We start from the raw sequence: 13,037 nt of genomic DNA, 5'->3' as shown, positions 1-13,037 counted from the left end.
TGGGGATCTCTTCTTGTGTCTTTATCTATATAGGGTAACTCTGAGTTTGGGTTCGAGCTAACTCCACATCTCTAACAAACTTAGCTAAGTTTTTAATTTGGTTTGCATTGAAATCTCTTCAGTCAGAGAACTGTTGAGAGTTGCTTTGAAAGGAAAAATCGATCTAAGCTTACAAGCAACTGTACCTCAATGTTAACATTCACGCACCTGAAATATGTTAATGAACTTTGTCTGAATGATATCATTGTCAGACTGGTATCATAACAAATCATACCTTTCTGTGATTTGATTTCATGGCTAACATTAACTCCTCATGTACAGCACGTACCTTTCGTGCAGACACAGTGTTCAGCAATATGTAGTTTACACACAAATTTATTTAGTATCTAGTGAGAGATGTTTGGAAAAAGAACCACAAACATTCCTGCTTTTCTTTTTCAACCTTGACATAAAAATGGGCCTCAGACTGAAATCTTTTTTTTTTTTTTAACCTACCTCTCTGAATAAAGAATAGATAAATCTTTGCATAAACATCTTAAAAGGTTTGTGTGGTATGTGTGTATGAAGGAGAGGAATACCAAATATATATGAGTACCCCGAGCACAGAAAAGGACACAGAGTCAATATCAAAAGTGGGGTGGGGAAACAGAGGGATATGGGGCTCCTGTGGAGTGAGGCAAAGGACAAGGGCAAATTCCCAGATTGCTTGAGAACAGGGGGTCTGGGAAGGTGGTGTGTGGAGTAATTGTAGAATGGTGTAACAGGGAATTTAATAGATCAGAAAAGGCTGAATAGGATAACAGGCTCATTGTTCCGAAAGTTCGCTTTTGTGAGCTGGCTTTAAGAGAATGCCAGGGCAACAAATGACTTAATCCTGGGGGGATGCTATGGCATAAATGAAAGCACTCTATACCTTGAAAGCCGATGGAATAAATTTCTGTATCACATAACCACACTGACGACTGCAGCTCTCAGCAAAGTCTTAAGAGTTGCAATTGGCAAAAACCACACAGTCATGCCCTCCCATCTCCCCCCTTCCCCCTCCAGCAGCATTTTCCAATGTACTCAGGAGAGTGGGGGGAGGGAATAAGCCACATGAATGACAAATAGACATGGTCAAATGCCACGTAAAATATAATGGTTACAGAGAAGAACAGAAAAGAAAGAAAGAATTATTCTGTGCTGGCCTCCCTTCTCTCCTATGTTCTAACCACTGAACTAAACTTGGAGCCTCCTGGTTATATGAACAGAGCCATTAAGCACCACACCACCAATTTACACAGCTTCCGCTCCCTTGCTAAAGAAATGGAAGTGCCTTAATAGACACTTCGTGTAAAATGGAGGCTAACCTTCCGAGTCTCTCACAGAGCATCTCACGTCTTTGGGAAACTTTCCCATTTGCTCATGTATTTCTTGAGCCCCGTTTACTGCAGGTGATGGAGCTGGAGAGTCCCATCTAATCCCTGTTACAGTCAGTTTCCACTTATTTCAGCACAGGTTGAATCAAGAATACGGAGAAAGAACCCTAATTAAAAATGGAGAGGTCACACTCTAGGGCATAATATAGAATATGTTATACCTATCCTTGCTGTGATGGGAGGGCAGATAGTGGAATGGAAACGTGTCAAAAATGGCACCATCAGTTTTAGCTTAGCATATAAGAGAACTGGCAGGATATTATTTATTATATGGCTTCAGGATTAAGGAAAATTTAAAATAACTGTTTTTCACAGAAAAGGTGGAATAAGGTTCTCAATCAACTAGAATATTTCTTCACGTAAATAGAGATTCTTATTTGAAAGAAATTCTTGATCTCATTCTAACTCAGGCAGAGAAATGAAATAGAGAAATGTAACCCCCAAATCAAACTTTTTCCAGATCTTGATTAAAGTTGGCCTCTAAACTTTCAAATTCCTTCTGTATCTAAATGGAACCTCTTGGTGGGCTCTAAGTCTGGCAGCATGAATTTTACAGTTCTGGGAGAATCGTGTGAATGACGTTCAGTGTTGGGAAAATGTTGTGAATGATTTTCAATTTTAAATTTTTGATAGAATAAAATTATTTTGCTTTCCAAGACTTCAGAGTTGGGGGAATGCAGCTAAGCTGTGATATCTGGGTTACTTGGTAGACATACGTGTTACACTTTCTTCCCTCTTCCCTCTCCCATTTACCTAGAGGGGGAAAAAAAAAGGGAGCACCATAGGTGTGTATTGCTACAGCACTCTGCACAGCAGCTAGGCTTCTGAAAAGCCTTGATTGGAGTTTAATTGAAACACTCGTTTCCATATATGTTTCAGATATTTTTTGTAAGTTTAAAGCATATAAAATCAGCCATTACCAGTGACTTTGAACATTTCTAGCTTGGAGAAAATAAAGGAATAAAAAGTTTCCTCCATCCTATTTAAATTACATTTGGGCAGTTCTCTGTGGGGCTGCTACAAAATCCTTTAAGCCCACTAGTCTCTTAGCTACATTAAATTAATGAGGCATCTCAAGTGTTCATTCTTCTACACCCTCTGTAGGCTCTCCAGTCGGACACCTACAATTCACTGAATTGGAAACATTGACCTAAGGGAGACATCAGTGCATTATTCCTGCATACAATATTGCATTGTAATGTAAAACACAGATAATATTTAGGGGATTAAGAAGATGAGGTGTATGTCAAGTGGATTTTCTAATATCAATAGGAACAGGCTGCAATGGACTCAGTGCAGTTCTCCTGACCACTAAACCCTTCTAGTTGCACCAGCGAGATACATAATACAACGTACTTCCTCAGAGAAATACCCAAAACACCCAAACTACAAGATTCACTGCTATAATGTATTCCTGCTACCCCATACAATACTTTGATTAAGGCTGAGCTACATTAACTATGATTATTAAAAATATACATGTTTCCATAACTCCACCTTCTCTCCACTGTTATAACTCATCACTCCCAAGGCTGTATTTATAATGAGATGGCATGGTGTATTTTCCATTAAAAGCCTCGGCAGGAGTTTCTGTAGTTTTTCTCATGTATCGCAAGTTCAATACTCTTTCTGCATTTGCTTCACAATAACCAGTCCTTTTCCAAGTGATTAATTTTCTATTCTAAAACAATGCATTCCTTTCCCCTCTCATTTTGTTGGGTTTTTTTTCTTACCAAAAGAAAAAAAAATTCTTTTTCAATGACATCATGGTATAAAATTTTCAAAGCAGGTTTTAGCGGGAGATATGCAGATTGCTTTGAAAAGTTACCCTCATAAATAACAACAAAGTACTGAATTATCAAGGCTGTAACTCAGTCAAGAGGTGCTGTAACCATTTATATTATATGACCTCAGCAGAACCTCCTGATTGAATTGCAGCCTTTCATTAAATCGGGCACTCTGTATTATTTTCTCTGAACTAGAGTAAATCAGAATGGCAAAGAGATTAGCCCCAAGCCCATCTCTCTGTGATCTAGGGGCATATAATTTTTAACCATTACCTCAATCTTATTTCATGACTTAAAAAGATTGTGCATAACCTGTTGTGTCAATAATTCCTTTCTCTCTGAGGTGATATAGTTTGATGACATGACAAAAACAATAGTGTATCCTAGGTACACTTAGAAACTATAATGCTTATGAACAGCAAGATCCAACTACTGAAAGCTATAGAAAAGTGGAAGAAAAAGGGAGGGAAAAGAGAAAAGAAAAAGTGTAGATTCACAGCACTGCAGATTCATTCACAAAAAGTTTGAATCCAGAAGGGACCATTAGCTCATCCATGCTCATCTTCTATATTTATTACTGAATATTCATTATTTCATCAACCAAAATCAAACCTTCTTCTGATTTATTTCTAACTAGCATTTTACTAGAAGAGAAACAGCTGGCCTCTGAGTCAGGACATTCCATAAATATCTCCCTGCTTTTACTGGAAAGTTATGCGTGGAGGGATGAGAGTGGAGGGAATTGGGGTACTTCTAACACACTGTCTGCTCACCTCCAGCTGGCTTATCCAATGTTGCCCATAATGTGAGGGACAACCTCTGTACCAGTGGTTCTCAAACAACCCCCTGATGATGACATCCACATTTTAAATACTTTTACAGAGCGGGTCCCCCCAGAAGTTCTGGCACTCGTGTTCGTGGCCATCGCAGTGGGCCCACAGGAGTCATTTCTCTAGAATGTGCATCCCAAGCTGCTCAGCACACGCTGGGAGTTGGTTCCACACGCAGAAGTGAGTATTTTGAAACCGAGCAGGAGGACATTGCTCTGTACATAGTTTGTTTTTCGTATTATGTATTTTTCTCCACACAGTTTGTTTCGTATGTTGGAAGAACATGATGCTTTCCTTATCTAGCCCTAACTTTTCAGAGTATGCTTCAGTTTTCCTTATTGCTTGGACTTTGCCTGCTTTTCAAAGCCTCTACATTTAACTCAGTAAGAGAAAAGCTACAGTAAGTCCCTTTTCCTATTTTCTTATATTTTTGTAGCTGTTAGACATTTTGCAAAGGAGGGGAGTACCAGCCAGCCTTTCACAACAAAAGGGCTACTGTCACTGCGCCAGTCCCAGACATGGTGGAAACCAGCCCACAGGAAAAGGCCTGGCTCCAGTGTTAGGCCCCGGCCGAGTACAGTCACTGCATTCACTCAAATTGGCAACAGGTCTCAGTGTTCCTGGCTTTGAGCTGTGAACAAGGGTCGGGATTGAATAACCAATTATACAACCGCTGACTGAGTTTATCCAAGGTTTGCAAACTGCTATAATAGCCCAGTATTCACTGACTGTTTTATCCTTTTCCAGATATAGTGTCATATCTCCCCTTGTGCTCCATTTACATGTCACTTTATTACATACATCCATTAAAAAGGTTAATACAATGTCACAGTCAATGCCTAAATGTTGCCATTCAGTAACCTTGCCTTGCTCGCTGGTACACTTCATACAGGCACATTTCTTTCCCTCCCGCTCACACACACACACACACGCACAGCACACATGCACACACACACGCACACCCCCATGCATACCCTTTCCTGCTGCAAGTTAAATCAATTTGCTATCAAGAATACAGAGCGGTGCATGAACAGTAGCCAGGAGTCAACAGAGTAAAAACTGCGTGCTCTCTACGTTACCAGCCACTGTGAACATATTGCACTGTTAGTGAAGGGAATAACCTTTAAAACTTTGAAAGTTCAGATAATTATTTAAAATTATAGACATTACTGAGACTCCCTGAATCACTTGGGTCTCTTAAACTTTCAGGAAGGTTCGCTTACTAGAACAGACTACTGGACAGTTCTTCTTACTTTGGCTAAATGTTGAACATACTAAAAATTGTTCTCCTCCGGTTTTTAACACTTCCCAGTCTGACCCCACCTATAACCCAGACATGTAGGAGTTTGGAAAAGACTGAAAAAAATAGTACTGAAGTCCCCTTAATCTTCCTGTGAATGACTGATGGAGATTTTGCTCAAAAGCTTTTTTTGTGAAAGACTATTTTAGCTGATCAGATTGATCATCCCCATATAAAAGTTTCTGTTTCTGAAAACAGCAAGAAAGGAAAATGACTGAAGCTCCTCTGCAGATCCACTTTTTGGGGTAAAGGCATTCCTGTCATTTTTTTTTCCACTTCTGTTTTCTACTGCCCTGCTAATAGAAAACAGTACAAGACACCAAAGACAAAATTTTCCCTTATGATTTTATACTATACAGCATACGAAAGCTGGTTTGATTCAGTGTGAAGATGTTCTATCAGTGATCAGACTGCACTTCCAAGCACACAGTCCTGTGAAGGGCAACACGTAGTCACTGCCATTTACTTATACACTGCTATTACCGGGAGAAAGGTATGACTGTTAAGTTGATCAGTACAATCTGTGATGGTACCACGGTGAAGCTAAATTTATTACACACAACACAATTCGATCCCTGATCACAAAAGCTGATTTTCATTTAACATGGTAGGTTTTTACAGTTAGGAAATAGTGGTTCAAGTAAAAGATTTTGATCCCGACATAAAAGCTCGTGGATATTTTTTTTCTCCCTCACTTTTCTGTAGCTTCAGACTTCATTGTTTTGGCCCAGACCAAATGTACTAAAGCACTGCAAAAATCCACCTACTTCTCTGGCATGTCTGACCATGCAAATCAACAGACACAGAGGAAACATTTTTAAAAAGACTACTTTTGTGGAATCTACGTATTTATTTATAGATTATCACAGTCAAAAAAGTGCACAAATATATGAATATTATTGAAACTGAGGGTCATATCAACTCATCATTCTGTGGAGTCTTTTTGACTGTGACAATGGAAACCAGAAGATTTTTTCCATTGTGCCTCACTTCAAAAGAACATGAAATATACTATTCATGTAAATAGCACCCTGGGTCCTAGAGAGAACAAGCCCAGTAAGTCAAGAGAAAGTCATTCATCTGAGTAAGACTTTCCAAAAACGGTTTGGTTTGCTTTTTTGAAAGATCCACACAGGTTTTGGATAATCTGTATTTCTTTTCTGAAGACTGATAAGGCTTCTGATACCAACCCCTGATACATATAAACAAAGTTGAATCTGATGGTACCAAATTGTGATGCAGTGCGCTTAAATTCTTACTTCCTCATTCCTCAGTTTGGGAAATGCTAGGGATACGTGAAGCACTGAGTTGCACTGGTAAAGGAGAAGAGCTAATGACTGCAAGGAAAGTGTAGAGCACAGAGAAATATTTGGAATCCTGTATCTATGAAGCAAACTGCAGCCCTGACATACCAGATGGAGAGACAGCCCAACTGCACATCATTTCTTTGACTCTCAGTAAAAAATTGAACTGTTGAAGAAGCCCTATTACTCAATTTAGGATATTAAATAAGAAATTCATGGCCAAAAACTGTTTCCAAGGATTCACTTTCCCATCCAAAAGCCTGTATTTAAAGAAAAGTTCCTTCTTTTGTTCTTTTTTTATGTCATGCCTTTTGAAACACGCACAATGCAACTGCCTACTTTTGCATCATAAAAGATCTGTAGGCACCACATTGTTCAGCTATTAGTAATAGACTCTTGATTGAGTTGGACCCTGAATGACACACAGTGGCAGCAAATGATAGAAAAGAGAGACTGGAGAAAAACCCTCCCATCAATTTACTCCTAAACCAATTATCTGCATGCTATGTGCACTATCAGATTCCATTAGAAACAAATCATATTAGCACTGTTTATTAAAGCTATGGTAAGTTGTTATCCAAAAATGTGAATTACCTCGGAACAGAAGAGAGGAATGTGACAATTCTTTTGGCAAGTGGAGAGGCTGGTATTTCTCCTTCTGTTTCCTTTTCTTGTCTAATTGTTCTAAAGAAAAAAAATTGAGGCTAAATTTTGTTACCACAGTTTCTTACAACTTCTTACAACTTCATAACCTGACCTTCTACTAATCTAACTCAGCCTGAAGCAAGAAGCTTCAGAATTATTTAAGGAAGAGCAACTTGGCTGAGCCCCTTCGGAAAAGGACATTCTCTAGACCCTGACTTCTTTTTCCTGCTCAGTCAAGCATGAAAAGGAGAAAATGAGGCTGGAATTTCTATGACAAAAAAACAAAACAACACATCAGGACATGACACACCTTGGCAAGTTTACAGGAGTTCAAGTGGATGCAATATTGCGTCATATTTGAAAAAGACTTGCAGCAAAGAAAAAACCCAGCTTTGAAAGTGCTGTTACGAAAAAAATGCCCTTTTTGGGAGGGAGGGAATTTTGCAAGTGAAAATTTCCACCTACCACCAAACAAATTAGTATCTTACAAATACTTGAAGGTCTGCTCACCACACAAGATGCTCCCAAATGTTCTACTTTATATGAAGTCTTGGCCTCAGTGTTATTTTAACAGTGCGAGGATCTCAAATTATGTTTCTCAATCCGTACGGCTTGATACAGAGACATCAGAAGATGATAATCTGCTGCTCCCTAACGCATAATGCTCCTCAGTCTGTACATCTGCATTTGGAGGAAACGGATGCTTCCTGAAAGACGGTGGAACTTAAGTAAAGTCGTCACCAGTGGAGCAGTGTTTTCATTACACTGATAGATGGCTTCTTGCAAACACTTCAGTTATGTATAACTGGAGAAAGAAGACTTTGGCCAGTACTTACTGATTGCTAACTAATATTTTTGTCTCAAACCTCAGAGGAAGTGTCTTGAAAGACGAATATGAACCATTCAGATTTCAGGAATTTGAACACTAATCTAGAAATATTATTAGCCCAGTCTGTCCCACAGACTCTGAAAGAAAAAGAAATACTCCAGTGAATGATCGAAGTATTTTGTTATGATATTTTAAATTGTCTTAAAAATAATGGGTTTGTTTCTTTCTAAGTGTAGGGAGAAATTTTGACTGGTTAGTGTCCAACCTTCTCAGCACTTCTCCTCCCAAGACCTATTTATTGTGATCACACAAATAACTTTCATTAATATTCCAAGTGAGATATTAATGAATATCTAGCTATTCAGCCTTTGACAGAAAAAAAAAAATCAGTTTGATTTACTAACTCCTTGAAATGTATTCTTATGGGAACTAAAGAAATTCAGAGATTAGAATAAACTGTACCTGATGAAACACATTTTTATGGTAACTCTGGAGTTCTTCTATTTATAATTGTGCTTTCTGGTGTTCATGCTAATTTCATGCCCTCATCAGAAGAGAAGTGCAAAGCAGCAAATGCGAGGGCAAAATTTTTCTTCCCTCAATTCAGCTGGCCAGGTGCCCTAACACAGCACATCTGTATTTCTATTACAGTTCACTTCTTGGCATGGTGTTTGCAATAGCCATCTATAAGGCAAGTTCAATAATTCTAGCTTGCTAATTGTTCATTTCAGGAACATGTTATTATACTCAAGAATCTGGATGCTGCTATTTTCATTTTTTAATCTCTGTTTAAAAAACAAAGATACGAATTTCAGCTTCTTTGGTTTTGAGACTGCAGCAAAGTGCTGAACTGCCAGTTGTTGGTAGATAGCTTCTGTTTCAAACACGTATTTATCTGTGTTAGCTGCAAAATGATAGGGCTGTACTGAAGTAAAGACTCACTTGTTTCATGTTCCTAATCTTCTGCTGAATATTCCTTCATAACTTGACTGTAAAGGGATGCTTTATTTGAATTTGAATTTTGAATTTGTGATGTCATGCAGATATAAGAGCATTCCTAAACATATGGAATACAAGAAAATCTTTGAAAACTTTATGCTCTGAACAGGCAATAGGTATAACGAAGCAGCCAGGAACAGTTAAACTCAGAGAAATGTAACTTAATTTTAACTGATCAGACTTTTAACACTTCAACCACTCTTAGTCATGTCATGTTCATGTTGTTATATATTTTTTAATTATTTTCCTTTAGAAGAAACATGAGCACAAGTTCCTCTGATATTTTCAGCCCTGACTGGAAAGTGTTTTAATCTCTCTCCATTCTAGTGTTAACTGACTAATAGCTCTGCAGCTATGGAAGAAAACGTCTCTCATCTCCCCCATGGCCCAGCACCTTCCACTTACGGTTAGAATGATTTCATTATTTTTTGCCACTGCTGGCTGCCATATTTTTCCCCTTGCTCTCTCCCAGCCCACTGCTAACTGTTATAACCCTTAGAAAGGATTTGGGAAGCGATTGCTCAGTGCACTACTGAGCAAGAGCCAGTCGCCAAGGAAAGGGAAGCCTTCTTACCTAAACAAACCATTATCAGCTCATCTCATGTCTTTGTACTCTTTTTTTGCTATTACCTCACGGGATTAACTTTTATCTCTAATCTCTGCTCTGGCCAACTGTCAGGGAGCCTAAAAGCTGCCTGTCTTTTAATCTGTGTGTAACAATACTGCTGTTACTAACAGATAACTGTGAAACAACATGGAAGGAAGGAAAACACACAAACACACAAGGGCTGATTGTTAAAAGCCGCTGTGCCAGCTTCTACCTGAAAGTAAAGAGAGATGACGTGCGATGTCCATGTTGCAGTCCCTTCCTTTTCCCTTTCATATTTGCCTTTTCATTCCCAACCCCACTGAAGTGTTTCCATTTGGGGGGGATCTGTTCTTATTAACCAGTTTAATCTGCTGTTCAACTCGATACAGCCCCACTTCTAGGACTCTTGAGAAAATCCTCACGTACTAGTAACTCTTCATTAAAACAAAATTAGGGTGGGGAACGTGACAGAAAATAAAAAAGCGAAAAGAAAACTAATGATCCCACTGTAAAGGAGACTTCCGAGGCTTCAAAACAGGCAACATTTTTGAAGTTACCTAAAATAAGTCTCTTATTGGGTGGCATGTTTACCATACAGCCAGTCTCTACTTTACTTGAAGTTAATTCTTTTATAAGCTCCCCCCAATACTACATTACACTGTGTTTTGGAAAACAAGGCTAAGACTGAAAGAAAAACGAAGAGTACTTAATTATGGCCAGGTGTGCAGGGAAGCAGAAACAGAACAGAAAATGGGGTCTTGTGGGGTTAGAGCAGGGAGGCAAAGCCTCATAAAAACTGCTCTTGTAGGGGTGTTGGTGGCATTTTTTCAGATTTTATTAAAAGCTTATTAAAGTCAAAGACAGGCCCTTTGATTTAAATTTAGTCCTTGAAAGAGTTTGAAAATCAACAGGGGAGAGGAATAAAGGAGGCACACAAAAAATCTCAGCAGGAGAGCTATGGATACAGTATTTTAAGGTAGTACTTGTAAGGACAGAAAGGATACAAATCTCTTATGGGACAGCAATAGCAATTAAGCCAAGAGTGATAGTGATAAATATAATCTAACTGTTGCAGTACGCAATTCCCAGGATTTCAGCTCAGTATCTTAGTATACCTGTAAAAAGCTACAAAGCAAACTGATGTACTCCAATCACTCTCCTGATACAAAAACTTAAGAAAAGACTTGGGCCTTGCACTATATCTTGAATAATCGGTGAACTCAGACTCAGGGAAATTGGGACAAATAAAAGCAGCACCTGTCAAAATTTCCTGCTGGCAGGTCCAAGACAATTACTTTGAGGTCTGTTACTTTGAGGGTCCCAATTAGGACTGAGGAGACACTTTAGGAGAGAATAACACTAATACCCAGCTCCTGCATAGAGCTTTTCATCATTAGATCTCAGTGCTTTACAAAAGAGGTCATTATCATTACAGTAGTAGTGTTGTTCTGGCTGCATGGTCCAAGGGTATATGTGAAGTAAGATATATAAGGAAAGGTAAAGTCCTTCATTAGATCAGCTGGTGTGACAATGCTTGCTTGCCTGTGTCAGACCTGATGAAGTCCCTGTATGTCCTAACAGTTGTGCAGATTTCCAGCTTTAGTTGGAAAGACATCATCATTCCCAAGTGGGGAAGATAGGGCAGAAGATGAAATGGCTTGTCCCAGGTCACCTAAGAAGGCCAGCAGCAGAGCCAGCGTCTTCTGTCCTAGAGCTGAGCCAGGTGCAATTGGAGCCAATTAGGGCTTTATGTCAACCGCCAGCACCTGTTTGAGCTGCACTGGGAAATGAATGAGAAGCTAGCGAAGGTGTCAAACACCAGGTCCAGCAGGTCCCCTGTGGCTAATGTCATCCACAAGAAAGCAGATGCATTCTGCAAGACTGATTATCTTTGTGGTTGCTAAATATCAACCCTCTGCACAATGTGTTGTAACAATCTCAGTTACAAATCACAGTGATGGAGATTACAGTGGTAGGGTCCAGATCCAAATGGAAATGTTGCAATATGCCTGCCAAGCACAGCCAACCAAAGGCAATTTTAGCTACTAATGCCACCTGAAACTCCAGGAGTAGATAACAGACCACAAGCAGTCCCAGCTATGAACTTTTTGGCAAAGGAGGGAAAGAGCCTGTCATGAATGTGGTGGGGGGCCTGGAATAGCCCTTAATCATGGCTAAAATCCTTTCCAAATGTCTGACACTCTCGTCTAAATTATTTTTTCAGGTTTTGCTCTTAACTCTATGCTTGACCTACTTGAGCTACTTGACCAGAGCACAAAGCTGTCCAGCAGCCAGAGCTTTTTCCTTTCATTAGAACATGAGCTAGTTCTGGCTTTTTTAAGTCATAACCTCCACAACATTTTGAACTCCAAAGAAGAGAAGCAACAAAAATACTACATTCAAAAATATGACAAATTTTCCCACCCACCAATATGTTGATGAGCTCTGCCTGCATACTGTGGTTGTTACCACAGACTACCCATCTCCAAAAGGTTTCCCATGAATTCTGAACAGATAACATGAGGAAATTCATGGCCTCCCTCACACCAAATGAACAACTGACCACAACTGTCTGGAATTACTTAGGAAAGAAAATAGGGAAGCACCCAAGAGCGATGCCATCCACCTCAGGAAGGGATCAGAGATGATTTAACAACACCTGTTGCTGAAGTATCAAAGGCTGCTGTTAGATTTAAACATGGACTACATTGATAAAGGAGATCCTCAAACAGCCAGGCTAGGAGCATTCCCTGTCATTCCACATCTTGAAAATAGGCTAAGAGGGACAAGAAAATCTCTGGAATCCAAACTGTTCAAAAACCCATCTCTCCCACCATTTTCACCTGAGAACCTGATGAGCCTTAAGAATAAAATACATAGGAAGTTTGAAGATATGCCCATCTCGGTCTAATACACTTAGATTCAGCCCCAAAATATAAGAACTTTGCAAACATTACAATATTCATTCCTTGGGTCAGATTTGAAAATGAAAACAAATAGCTATATCCTCTCACTGTCACCTTTGAAATACTTCTTCCTACTACTGTCAGTTTTGGTCCCTCATTTCATTTCATCAGAGTAAAAATCTGTTCAACATTTAAGATACAACATTCACAGTTTTCAGACTGCCAGCACCAAAAACTAACAACCAAGTTTTAACCAGTGACAGAGATGTGCCTACACTTGCTGCCCACTCCCACTAAAATAAGGAATCGGGGACAGGAACACTAGCTTTGACCCAAGTGCCCAGATTAGCAACCTCCCACTTACCCCCCCTCAGAAATCAATATATTGCTGTGTTTAAAAAGGTTTGCTGAAAATCTCTCAGAAGCAGCC

The 13,037-nt window shown here is 39.3% G+C and overlaps 1 protein-coding gene across 12 annotated transcripts in view; it reads right to left on the bottom strand.

Moving 5' to 3' along the window:
• The window catches only part of SOX5 (SRY-box transcription factor 5), a 651,412-nt gene that overhangs the window by 180,363 nt on the left and 458,012 nt on the right, over positions 1–13,037 (bottom strand). For 6 of the 12 annotated variants that reach the window (XM_064515931.1, XM_064515936.1, XM_064515914.1 and 3 more), the window contains one exon: positions 7,234–7,323. The exons of the other annotated variants lie outside the window; for them this stretch is intronic. In XM_064515931.1, coding sequence (XP_064372001.1) covers positions 7,234–7,323 — 90 coding nt within the window. The remainder of the gene's footprint in view (positions 1–7,233; positions 7,324–13,037) is intronic. 12 annotated transcript variants of the gene reach the window in all.

Source organism: Dromaius novaehollandiae, chromosome 1 (assembly GCF_036370855.1).
Source record: "Dromaius novaehollandiae isolate bDroNov1 chromosome 1, bDroNov1.hap1, whole genome shotgun sequence".
NCBI classification, from domain to species: Eukaryota; Metazoa; Chordata; class Aves; order Casuariiformes; family Dromaiidae; genus Dromaius; species Dromaius novaehollandiae.
The sequence above is the reverse complement of the archived record's forward strand: the minus strand, read 5'-3'. Positions and strand labels throughout refer to the sequence as shown.